At 36.1% G+C, this 13,386-nt stretch overlaps 2 protein-coding genes across 3 annotated transcripts in view; one reads left to right on the top strand and one right to left on the bottom strand.

Annotated features, from left to right (window-relative positions):
- Positions 1–601: 601 nt before the first annotated feature.
- LOC100891039 lies at positions 602–7,358 on the top strand. Of its 2 annotated transcripts, none has more exons than XM_011677982.2 (5): positions 602–796; positions 2,067–2,408; positions 2,619–2,738; positions 3,426–3,743; positions 4,490–7,358. In XM_011677982.2, the coding sequence occupies exons 1-5, from the start codon at positions 613–615 to the stop codon at positions 5,125–5,127; spliced, it is 1,602 nt and encodes a 533-aa protein (XP_011676284.2). In that variant the 5' UTR covers positions 602–612; the 3' UTR covers positions 5,128–7,358. The 2 variants fall into 2 exon arrangements, with proteins under 2 accessions (XP_011676284.2, XP_011676283.2); XM_011677981.2 differs by having other exon boundaries at positions 2,061–2,408.
- Positions 7,359–10,995: 3,637 nt separating this feature from the next.
- The window catches only part of LOC588109 (transmembrane protein 65), a 35,945-nt gene continuing 33,554 nt past the window's right edge, over positions 10,996–13,386 (bottom strand). Inside the window, exon 7 of the mRNA XM_787810.4 lies at positions 10,996–12,829. Within this exon, the coding sequence (XP_792903.3) occupies positions 12,719–12,829 (111 nt within the window). The 3' untranslated portion in view covers positions 10,996–12,718. The remainder of the gene's footprint in view (positions 12,830–13,386) is intronic.

The following is a 13,386-nucleotide window of genomic DNA, read 5'->3' as shown; positions in this document are numbered from 1 at the left end:
ATCCAGTCGAAGCAATTCCTTTCATCAACAACTTTGAAAACAAGTCTGCTACCGACACCACTCAGTGTTTTACAATCGATCGACCGTCTCCCCTCATCCTCTCATTCTTCCTTAAGCTTAACAACTACATCCAATTCTCCTTTCAAAGCAAACACCTCTCATTCATTAATACATTTCCCATCTGCTACTAGCACCATGCCATCTAATTATCTACAGGAGTCTCCTTCAACGTTGTCTTCACAGACTTCATTCAATCAGTCTATCGAACTTTCTTCTCGTCTTCAGTCACATCCAACTCGTTCCATAAACTTATTGCCATCACCAACTACTTATTATTCTCACTCAACCTACCTATCATCTTCTCTTTTATCCTCGTATTCCCAGTCCTTCTCTTCCTCTCTTATCTCCTCTTCTTCCTCATTTCTCTTTTCTTCGTCTACTTCCGATGTATCCTTCTTACCGTCCCCTTCTTCTCCCTTCACCTCAACACCATCCCCTCCTCCTGCCACTTTTTCCTTTTCCCCTCCCTCCTTCTCCTCTGCATCCTCAACATTTCCCTTCTCATCATCATCCTTACTGTTCCTTTCTTCTTCCTCTTCCTTATCCTCCTCAATGTTCTTCTCCTCCTTTTCTCCTTCATTTCATTCCTCTTTCTCACTACCTCCCTCATCCTCTTCCTCTTCCCTATCTTCATCCCTCTTATACTCTTCGTTTTCATCCCGAACTCTCGAACCATTTGTCCCCATGATGACATCAAGTGTATCAACCGAGACAGCGATGCCAACATTACAAACCGGTATGCATTGAGTTTACTTTGGTAACTGTCATTATGCCTGGTGTATATTGATCAAAGTTTTTGAAGTCTGTGAGCTTTTTCAAGGAAGCTTTTATTAAACGATTTATTTCCATGCCACACTCTGTCCTACTCAAGACAGAACAAGATATTGATGCCCTCTCCTTCTATCAATTTTGTGGTGGATCTTGGTTAGTGATGGGTATAGGACACGTACCCCTCCCAGCGAAATGCAACCTGTCACACCTTTTATACAAGGAAAATAAATGTGTCATACTTTGTGGATGTGTTTCACCTTTCTCAACCGTTAGACGATATAAAATGGGCAAAATGATGCAAATATTCAAAAGATAATAATGTGTGTAGTTTATAATATAGTATTAATGACTGCTTTGAGAGAAATAGTTGTTTTATTACGCTCAAGGGAAGGTTAGAATTGTGCTATTCCCCGAGGCTTGCCGAGGGGAATAGCCCAATTGTAACCTTCCCGAGAGCGTATGAAAACAACTATTTCTTGAATATTAAAGCAGTCATTAATACTTTTATATGCCGAAAAAAAATAGACTAAAAAATAATTTACATTTTTGTCGAAGACGGGATTCGAACTCTTGCGTACAACAAGAGGTGTATCGAAAACCAACGCTTAGACCACTCGGCTATCGCGCGCCGTTAACATGCTTGGCAGTTTTCACCAATATATACATTAAAATGGATTGAAAACGGCTCCGCGTGAGGGATGCTTCGCAAAAGCTCCATGAAACGGACCCTTCTTTTACTTTTGCAATGCATATTGGCACGAACTTAGATCAAGATCTATCGGCAGATGTTGTTTTTTTGTTTTTGAGAGTTAATTTTCGTCTTCATGTCAACAATGCAAGATAAAATTGTCGGTAAGATCGATCGAGATTCAATTTGAAATATATAATATATAAATATTGAAATTGCCGACCAATTTTTCGCACACGTATGGTATCCTCCATCGCTCAAACCATTTTTTAACATGTAAACCTATGGGGTAACCATGGAGACTGACCTATTTTTTTAATAACCATGGTTATTAAAAATATTGAAATGTTTTAAGCATGGTTACCGGGAATTTTACAGGAACAGTTGAAGTTTATGAATGCAATTCGACCAATCAGATGGCTGGATTTCTTAAGTGAGGTATATAAACCATTCTGGTCTTCACATAATGAACTATGTTTATTATCCATGGACATTCTAATCCAGGATGTTATAATGATTTCGATGCTTCCATTTACCCAAGTTATAGATTGTGGAGGGTTGATCTACTTCGCATCGACTGACCTGCTGACGATAGAGTCTCCCAACTACCCTAACCCATATCCGCCAAATCTCCACTGCTTATGGAGTGTACATGGAACCCAAGGTTCTACAATCAAGGGTACATTCATCAGTTTTCATTTACACACTTCATCTGCATCCCTCGCTGTCTATGATAGGCTTGGTGATGATGATGCGACTCGGATTCTCTCTGCGACTGGTTTTGTGATACCGCCCTCATTCACAGCATCTCAAGCTATCAATGTGGTCTTCACTACTGGACCAATCACACAACAGAGTGGTGGCTTTTCACTCGTTCTGGTGCTAACAGGTATGTACATCTTAAAAGTATTACTCTCTACCTAATCATCATCCATCTACAGACTTAGTTTGATTTTTAAATTGAATGGCAACTTTTATTAACGTCATGACAATATGTTGAAATCAGATTTGAAAAAGACTTGAATATGTAATGGGTATTTGGCTTTGTATCGCAAAAAGTTGAGATCATTACATTCATGTGAATTCTTGTATTTCACAGCTGTATGCAGTCCGACTGTCTGTCATAATGATGGTGCATGTTTGGAAACAAGTGAGGGCATTGTGTACTGCGTCTGTCAACCTGGATTTACGGGAATAACATGTGAAAGTCGTGAAAGTGGTATGTCTTATACTTTTATCTATCAGGGGATAATGCAGAAGTACCATCATCTTCTTTTTCTTGTATTCCTTTTTCACTCTTATTTCACCTATCGATGTGAGAAGTATATAGCCTCGCCACTTTTGTAATGCTAAATGCTTTATAACAAAATTCGTCGCCATGATCGCCAACAGTTCTTAAACGTACGCTCTGGTACATGCGCTCCAGCGGTTAATAGTAACAGGAACAATATTTTCTATATAATGCTATAAGAATGACGATTCAATGGGAAAGTTAACGATATGAATATTAGATGTGACTGCTCCATTTTAATTTCATATCTATGCATTTGTATTTTTTTCCATGGTGTTTAATCAGACACTATTGTGATTTTTGTATTGGTGCTCTTTTTCAATTTGAATGGCTTCAGCTTTCGAGCAGGTTTTTTACACTAAAGCAATAACCCAACAATTCCCGTGAATAGAAATTTGTTTGAAATGGGAGAGCGTTTTTACATTGTTTTTCCTATGAATGATGTTTTGATTTGCCAAAGGAAAGGGTCCGGATCATTAATGCAGAAATGTATACAAAAACGGTAGACATCTCATTTCTATTCTCTCTGATTATTTATATAATATTCATTCCATTTAACAGGTACCAAATTGTTTGCTCATTATCAAAATAGTATCTGTGATTTGTGATCCACAGAGACCATCTCGAATAACAACCTATCCAGTACAGGATCGCTTCATGTAGAGACATGGGCCATAGTCCTGATCAGTGTGGTAGTCATTCTCCTCGTCATCCTGGCAATCGTTGTCTGGTTAGTACACCACCGACAGCCATGTCGAGGACCCATTGTTGCTGACTACCACGCTTGGCAGCTTCACAAGATCTCCGCAATACCCGCCATGGGCCCTGATTCACAAACATCTAGTCCTAGAGACGACACTAACATTGAACCAACACCGATGATTAGACGCAAAGATCCATCACCTATCGCTCGTATCGCCCCAATACATTCAGGTGTGCATTTATATTTTCCTAAAAGACAAAATCTATTAAGAACGTTTAGCGTATATTATAACAACGATGGAAAAAAGAAGAATCGGGCAAAAGAAATACTATCAAATTAACACGAATAGAACAAAATTAACTGAGGGGCAATTCGAGTAGATAAATCGTGAGGCTACTAGATTTGCCTTCGGTTTTTTTTTCTTTTCTTTAGCGTCTGTGTTTTTAGGCGTGCAGGGAATGCGGTCTTTAATAACTATGTTTAAGATAGTGTTTTCCCTTTTAATTCATGATGACTATTTTTCCGAGATTTAAACTTCTTGGCGTATTCTCATCAAAATCATTTTTTGGTTAAATATAGGAACCAATCAAGGACAAATATGGATGTCCACTCAAAATTGATACAATTGTATCATTTACAAAATGGGATACCCTTGTGACCAAAGTGAATAATACTCAATCCGCTTAACATTACTATGCTTTACATTATTATGCACATAATGCTAGTTACATAAATATCAGGAAATAACTTATTATACTGACTGTATCTCCTCAAATTCCCAATACTATGGGACTACTGATATATGATGAAAACTGCCTTCATTTGTCCGTATAGTTTGGTATAATGGTATAGGCCTACTTTGTGTATCATTTTATAATCATTCGGGTACACGCATCTTTTTTCTTTATAATATGGATTGAATCAGTATTGATTTAATCCGAGTCGATATGTTATTGTTTCCAACCTTTATCTGCAGAGTCTGATATAGAGCCGACATTGAACAGCGCTGATCGAGGTCGCCTTGGTGACATCGATGGGAGTCCATGGTTACCTACCAGGAGAATGTTCCGTCACATCAAATGGAATTCAAGTCATTCACCAAATCATTCTTACAAAATAGCTCAATCACTCAATCCAAGCGACGATGATGCCATGAACGACACCGTGCTTGAAACTATGCTCGACAAAAAAGAGGTGTACCATCCTGACTTCCATATCGATTTCAATGATGACGAGGACGAGGACGACGTCGAAAACGATGACGAAATCGGAAATGAGGATGGAGTAATAAACGATTCCAAGATCGAAAAAGAGCATGAAGTAGAAACCGACGACGACGTAGGAAATGACAACGTTGAAAGCAATGATGATGTCGAAAACGATGATGTAAACAATGACCATGCTGAATATGTTGTAAATGACGATGACGTTGACGATAAAGAAGAGGATGTTGATGGAGATGCTAAGGATGATGCTTCTAGCATGGGGCTTGATGTTGATGGAGATGCTAAGGATGATACTTCGAGTATGGGGCTTGATGAGTTCATGATTGATATGCTAAGAAAGAAAGACGAGGAAACAGAGAAGATTGAGCACACCTTGACTAGACTTTAGATTAGACTTTAGATTAGACAGAGGGTTAATTGGCACCATGACATAGCATACAGCCACTCAGACGTTTCCATCCATTACACCGTGTGATCTCGTATTAAGACAGTTATTGTAAATGGAGAGAAAAGATGAGCCTGAAATTCATACAGATTGTTTGCACCTTTAAATAAAGACCAGCATTTCATTGAATGGGCGACCGACCAGAAAGGCAATATCTAACAATGGCGAAACAATCAAAGTTATAGCGTCAACTAAGAACAATAATTCTTCATTGGCTTACATCATTTTTTATATTATTATTTTATTTCATTTTTTTTGTTTTTTTGTTTCAGTTCACTTTGAAAATTAAGGACCACCACTGATTCACTTATGCTAATAAGCATGATTTTCAGCAGAAACCGATCCACAATTCTTTAAAGGAGAAACAGTTTTTTTCGTAATGGCTTTTGACAACCAAAAGAAGTTATCACATTTATAGGTGCTAGTTTACTTGGATAACCCCTGACAAGCAAATAAAACGGGGAGTCAGATACTTTCAGGTGGCTGTGGGGTATAAGCTTTGAAAGGGCGGTGCACAATAACACACGAGAGACATATTAAGCTGCACTTGGTTTTAAAAAATACAAGAGCCGATATGATGGATTGTGCCTCTCCCTGGTGGAAACTACTGGAAAGTTTCCTCATAATCCGACTAAAAGACTTAAAATCCCTCACAAATTTGGTATGTTGAAATAAGACTGTTCACAAGAGTCGTCGGGAAAACATTTTGTAATTCAGGGACCTGTATTTTAAATCAAAACAAATCAATCGCAACTTAGAATTAATTGCAACTGTGTCTTTTAAAGATACGAGTTGCGATTAGCATTAAGTTGCAAATGATTTAAATAAATCGCAATTCTTTATAATACAGGTCCCTGGTGGGTGAAAAGTTATATTGTGTAATTGTTTTAACCGTGACATAAATGTTACATTGTGTGGGCACTGTTTTATATTGGTGAAGGCTCTTCACTCTCATAATAGAGGTTTTAGGTTCGATCCTCGCTCGGTACTTACACCCTTGGAGAATGTGTCGTTTGTCCGTTTCTGCCATATATATCGAAATTGATCTCTAACCGGGTGTAAACGAGTACATGGCAATGTAGGGCCCTCAGGAAGAGGTGTATTAATGCTGATATGCCTACCCTGACTAAGTAAGGCATTATTGTTACTATTCATGTATTAGTGTTTTATATGGAACTATAATCTAATGCTTTAAATTAAATCATGTTTAAATTATATTTCTATTTCATAAGCTTATCAGTCAGTTCTAGACTGATGCACATGAATATTTTGTAAAGATACTTTACAAGTCTTATGTTTGAAATGTTGTGAATCCAATTTTACTGTGTAAAAGAATGAAAAGTATATGTATGTTACTTCAAATTTGGATGTTACTTAAATTTCGTTTGGAGTAATTCATGATTCAACAATATTTCTATCATGTTGAGTATTTTGTCCACAGAAATATATATTTCTTTAAAGATTTGTAATTGATGTATAGTATTTCGAAGACCCGAGGACAGATACAAAATGTGTTTAATAATACAGTCCGTTTAATAGACTGCAATGAAGTTGTTTCATTTCTTCAGGAACTCATCAATTCCTAATGAACATTATAGGCATGGCTGTTTTGCTGTTAAATGCGTGGTATCTCCTAATACCAAAATTGATAAATAATGGGAACTTTACATTTTGTGCAATAAAGTGTGATAAAAGGCTTACATTTATTTTCTAAATGTAACAATTTTATCAAGACGTCTAGGATGCAATAGATTTCAATTGATAATCTACTATTGACTCTAAAACATCACAATTTTCCTTTGTTTGTATTACAAAACTTAGTTTCTGTTTAATTTCTTTCAAATCCAATATTGTGCTTTGCTTTACACATCCTCGTGTATCTTTGTATAATTAATTTAAATATTTTTGTATTTTACACTACATTACAATGATACATCAACTGATTTTCAGCAAAGTATTTGAGTTATCTTTTACTTCTACTTTGCATAATCATAAACGTTTTGTTTTCAAAGCTTTACACTTCTATTAAAGTATGATTTTGATTTGTAATGTTTATATACTTCAAATAGCGACTTATCAAGTCTTTTTTTTAAATAGATGATCCTATTTCATGTCCCTTTTTCGTTGTAAACATTGCGCAATTATCTTTAATAAACCAATTAATTTGAACTGAACAAGATTTTGGTTTGTGAATAGTTTAGGGAATGACTGTATATATGCATCAAAGATTTGTATGAATGATTGTACCATGTTGAGTTTTTAGCGTACGCCTTAGTTCCTAGCATGTACAATCTAAAATGATCGTGTTCAATATACTCTCTCCTTCTACCTTCTCATTTCTCTTTCTCTCCTACACACACACATGCATACACACATCTCCATCTCAACTCCTTTTCTGGTTCTCTCTTCCTCAGTCTCTATCACTCCCTGTCATCTGCCTTTTCAACCCCCTCCCCTCTGCCTTTTCAACCACCTCCCCCTCCCTTTCACCCCCCCCCCCTCTCTCTCCGTAGATTCTGACATCCCCATGTTCATCTTTATCTGTGTAAGGAACATATATTAAGTTTATTTTAGTATCTTAGGTTATGCATTTAAAAATTAAAAAATAAATAAACTATCAAGTCACTGGATATATCAAATTTCATGTCAATGACACAAATATTTAATCTTTACTATGGAAAGACAAATTTCACAAATATTAACCTTTAATTTTCCACATAGAATATCAGCATACATAATAGCATGGTATATTGTTTACATACTCTCAATTACATACCTTGTACACCATGTACATCTTCCAGCACATGACATTTTTAACAACCAAGACTTGGGTATGGTGCATGTTCAATCAGTGAAAAGTATTGGTAGGGTTACGGTTAGCCAATAATATTCTGTTCTTGATGTAACGTCTCTATGCGCTTCCAAAGAGATTAGGAAATTATTATAGTTTTAGCTCGGCAGCCGTAACCAGCGCACAGCGCATTTCAAGGAATACTTCTTCCAGGTACCCATTTACCTCACCTCTGGGCAGAGTGTGGCAAAATGTAGATTAATGATAAAAGGTTAGGCATATGTTAGGAAAGAGTTGGATTAGACTTTTGGCCCGAGTTTTGGCCCGAATCTTGGTTGTCAAAAAGAAGCATTTCTGGGACAGTACATTGTGGATATCTCTAAGTACATGTATATCTGCATACAAATAAATATAATCTATATATTTAATTTTTTAAACAGTACCAGGCAGAAATACTGACATCAAGGGTTTATATATTATACCAAAGTGATCTTGAAAACTAACCCAAAATTATATTGATGGATGGGAAACCATTTCACACGGAGAGATCAACATTATGTGAGTCTTTCGAAAAAGCATATTTGGCAAAATGGAAACTTCAAACCATAACAAACTGCTAAAACATATATATGTTGTACATGTATATAAATACTAGCTTAAATAGTCACATCAGTAATTGCAATAATCTATGTATTAGGAGTAAATAACACACTGAAATTCCTTGTAGACATTACAACCCCTGGAGTAGTACCTACTGTTATTATCTATGTGGAGTGACAGATGCTTTTTCAAAGGAATATGGAAACATATATTATAACCTTCTTTATTGGAAGTGCAACAAATTATTGTTCCATGATTTTAATATCAACCAATATTCAACACGAAAACGTCAAAAATGTACAAGTAGATTGTTACTCTTGTAAAGAAAACCTTCCTGGAGTAACTTCAATGGGGCTCTGTAATATACAATATAATTATCCTATTCATGGTATTTTACTAAGGAGTTTGGAATTGAATTTAAAATATGTTCCCTTATTACAAAAACCACTGATTTTGTACTTTAAAAACACACAATATTTGATTTTTGTGAATGTTTTGCCAATAGACCACTTCATGGTAACTATCAGTCTGTGGACACAACACAGACCTAAAAAGAAGACATAATTTTCAGCAGTCATGCATACCATGGTACACATTTTGAAGGAGAGTGAACATTGCATGGATCTTGCAATTTTCACTTTTACTAAAACTGGTTATTCACAGAGAGACAATCGCACATAAAATGCCTTGTCTTGGGACATAAATCTGGGTATGGAATTCAAGCTAAACCATGAATATACCACATGTAACTAAATAAAATTAGAAACTGATGAAGGGCTTGTACAGATATGATTTGGTAAACTGTCAAAAAAAGCTATCATGTTTGTTTTTTGTAATTTGTAAATGATTGGCAACTGCGTGCAACAAAGGACTTGCACGTATTGATTGAGCACTGTGTTATACGATGCAGAAATGTGATGTCCATTACACTTTACATCATATAAAAAAAACTGGCCCTATATCTGAAAAAGCTTGAAGGGTGACATTACCGATTTCAACAACACATGACCTTAATGGGCATGCCATGAATCCACACAAGTTGTACGGAATGGACCAACAACAAAGGTTAGAATTTTCATGGGATGACAACATACCCAACGAAGCTTCCCAATCGTCCTTCAACACAAACATTGCTATCATTCTTATCACTTTGGCGAGCATAATGTGTCAAAGAAGATTGTGTATCACTGTCCATAAAGGTAAGGTAAAGTTTAATCTGTTATGCACAGGATGTCTTTTGAGTCAATACCAAATTCATTCAATTTTCCCTTAAACAATCATGTCAGACCTCTTAGTGCGGTATGGTATGTAATCCTGTAGGATTTTTTGGCCAAAGTTGATTTTGTTGTTGTTGCTGTTTTGGTTTCAAAAGCGTCCAATTGGCCAAAATTGACGGGGTTCAAATTTTCAGACCCCTCCTTCATTTCCTGAGGGGTCCATATTGGGCGCCAAAATGGCATATATAACGGAAAAATTTGGTGTCTTCGGGAAAATTTGAACCCCATCAATTTCTGACCCTATAGCTTGGACCCCAATGATTCCAAAAATTGCAACAAACAAAAATCAACTTTGGCACAAAAATCCTACGGGAGCTGTTTCAGTGACATACACTACCACACTATCTGTACAACATCTCAATGTTCTGACATTTTTTAGCACAACTATGTGAAAGACCTTGAGATGTGATAAAGTGATACATTTAATTGCCTGTATCGGAACATAGGGATATCAGAATTTTCCAATATATGCCTAGATAGAGTACTCTCATTATGAGGAGCAAATACTCAAAAAGACATTGGTAAAGTAAATGGAAGCCTTTCACAGAGAAATGATATCATTAGTAGAAACAATATTGGTTCCAAGTGTACACGGGACACTTAGAAATGTTATTGTATCACTTACTTTCTATTGAAGGTGTAATTCCTTGCACCTCTATGAAGAAAGACATGTACATGTACCTTTGTTTATTGCCAAATGAACATGCAGAATTTAATGAGAATCGACTTAGATGTACAAGACACTTCATGGAGTGTAGAGAGAGTTGATTTACAGCTGACCATACAGGAAGCAGAAACTGTGTATAATAGATATGACACAATATTTGAATGAATGGGAAAGTTTCCTTCAGCCATTCAGCCTGCTGCCTGTGTAGCCAATCAGTATCAGTTAAATCATTAAAAACTGATACATATTTCTAGAATTTAGCATTTTATGATGTATTCAAGCTGAATTTTGGATATTGAAATACATGTACATGATGTATTAGCACAAGGTTGCAATTAATAGTCACTAAGGTCTTGAGGTAAAAACATCTTTAACTTTGAATACCTGTAATTAAGTGGCTTGATCATACACTGAGCAATTACTGAGATTTAAATATATTATTTTTTTTTGGATACAGATCAAAACCTCAGTTTTTAAATGCATGCGAATCCAAAAATACCATTAACACGGTTGAGCATCGTGTGTGTGAACAATAGTGAGATTTAAATCTCAATCTTTTTTATCCCAAGTTGCACCACACTTGGGGTGAGGGCCCCACAACTTGGGTCTGTATTCAGGAATGGACTACACAGGTGTCATTATCTCGGTGAGAGTTTTTCCAGCGTGTGAACGAGCGCAAGAAAAGTGAGATTTTGATTGTCATCAGAATCTCTCTTTCTGGAACTTCTTGGAAGCGTGTGAATGCTCCAGTGTGAGCATGATCTATTCCCAGTTTAGATTTATGAACGACTCTCACTCTTACATTAACTTGTTTTAAGATTTAAAAAATTGAATTTCAATGTGTTTATAAAACATAATATATGATGCTATAACAGGAAAGCTTCAACCATAGGCCCTACACCGATTATGCCACGTTTCACTGAATGAAATTACATAACTTCAACACTGCTGCCCTTTGATGTATAATAAGCTTCATGAAAATGTGGTACAAGCATTATATTAAAGTACATTCATCAATCTGCGATCGTCACAAAAGACAGAAGCTCAACCTGATCTTAGAATCATACACCTGGGCCTCGTCTTATAAAGAGTTGATATTGATTGCAACTTCTTTGTGATTGATATAAATTGCAACTATTTACATAGGAGATGGGAGAATGTAGACTTGTGATTGATAAGAGGACTTGCGAGATTTGGATCGATCACGTCTCTCTAAAAGACGGGGCCATTGTTTACATAATCACATTAAACTGTATTAGTACTCAAGGTTATATTGATTAGACAGATATCAACTTCCTATGAATTCAGTTTTGATTATTAGTACCTGAGAGAAAACAAAAACACACTCTTAAGTCTTAACAGATCCAGATAACAATGGTATGGTTTAATAGTAACAATATAACACTTCCAAGTGAAAATGTTCTTATAACCCTGAATACAAGTCAGGATGTGATCACTATTCCCAACTTATTGATAGAATAGAGGATAATAACAATAACAAACTTGAATTTATATTTAGCATGGCTGCCATTACAGCACTCAAGAATTTTAAGGAATTAAATCCTGCCAGGTACCCATTTACCTCAACTGGACGGATTGGGCCAAAAGTAGATTAATATCTTGCCAAAGGACATAGAGTGCTGCAACAGGGATCTGTACCTTGTGGTTCACACTCCAGGAGACTTCTCCACTGGACCACAGCACATCTACAACTACAAGCATCAATCATACCAGTTGCTAGAAACCAGAGGCAGTCTTTATTTTGTCACAAGAATCAACATTCATTATAAAAAGTATATATTGCACACCTACATTATTATAAAATACTACACCTAAAATTGTATTTACCTTTAATACACAAGTTCAGATCCACAAAAACACAGTGGCAAACATTTGCAAAATATTGCATTTGATAATTTAAAATAATGATGGCTTACATACATGTATGCCAAATTACAATCCAATCTGTTATATTAGCTATTAGATAGAACATTAGTCAATGCTTGCAACTGTGTTTTGCCAATATACAAATGTACATATACTGTATATATACCGGTAAGAGAGAGAGAGAGAAAGAGAGGGAGAGAGAGCACAGACTAAAGGTTGAGAGAGAAAATAAAACCAGTAATATTTGCAGCATTACAAATTAGAATCCTGTAAATGGGAAAGGGATAGTAACTCAGAAAAGTTGACATACTTCTACGTCGTCCCTTTTTCCTCATCTTCGCTTTCTATATCTTCTTTTGTTTTGAGGAAGAGAAGTGGGAACATCCCAATGAAGCAACCTATCGCAATGCCCACAGCACGTGCCTGAATATAAACACAATGGAATACAATTAGAATTAGTGTTACTCGTAATACAGATGATTCAGCAAGTTGACATGTAACTTCGACAAACTAACACTTAAGGAGAAGGTTGAGTTCTGGGGAGAGGTGAAAAATAATTTGTGAGCATTTTTCATTGTTATTATGTAAGTGTGGAAGAACATCAGAGGAAAAATGTTCCCTTAAAAGCATGGCTCTTCAATTGCCGGCTCTTCAAATGCCTGCATATTTTAAATAAGACAAGTAACAGTTTAAAAATGAGGCCCAAGTTTAAAAATGAGGCCCAAGTTTGAAAATGAGGCCCAAATTTTATGCCAGATGTTTGTGTAGTTCCATATACATTTTCTATGTACTGTACAGTGCTTGTTACTTTCCCAAAACTGGGCCAAATTTCTTATCATTTTGATGACTCCAGAACCCTGCAGTACACAGTACACACCAATACATAAATGCTAGATGATCAACCTTTTCTGATCGATCTCACACTGTTTCTTTCACAATGCAATCACATGACAAGAACTCAACTTTAAACCTTGCTTTTC

This window comes from Strongylocentrotus purpuratus, unplaced genomic scaffold (assembly GCF_000002235.5).
Source record: "Strongylocentrotus purpuratus isolate Spur 01 unplaced genomic scaffold, Spur_5.0 spur5_scaffold_13, whole genome shotgun sequence".
Lineage (NCBI taxonomy): Eukaryota > Metazoa > Echinodermata > Echinoidea > Camarodonta > Strongylocentrotidae > Strongylocentrotus > Strongylocentrotus purpuratus.
Note: the sequence above shows the minus strand (reverse complement) of the source record. Positions and strands in the feature narration are given on the sequence as shown.

Coding starts and splice junctions, on each gene's coding strand:
- LOC100891039 (XM_011677981.2), top strand. CDS start 613: ATGTTCTTCTCCTCCTTTTCTCCTTCATTTCATTCCTCTTTCTCACTA. Junction 797..2,060: donor GATGCCAACATTACAAACCG/GTATGCATTGAG, acceptor CATTTACCCAAG/TTATAGATTGTGGAGGGTTG. Junction 2,409..2,618: donor ACTCGTTCTGGTGCTAACAG/GTATGTACATCT, acceptor TGTATTTCACAG/CTGTATGCAGTCCGACTGTC.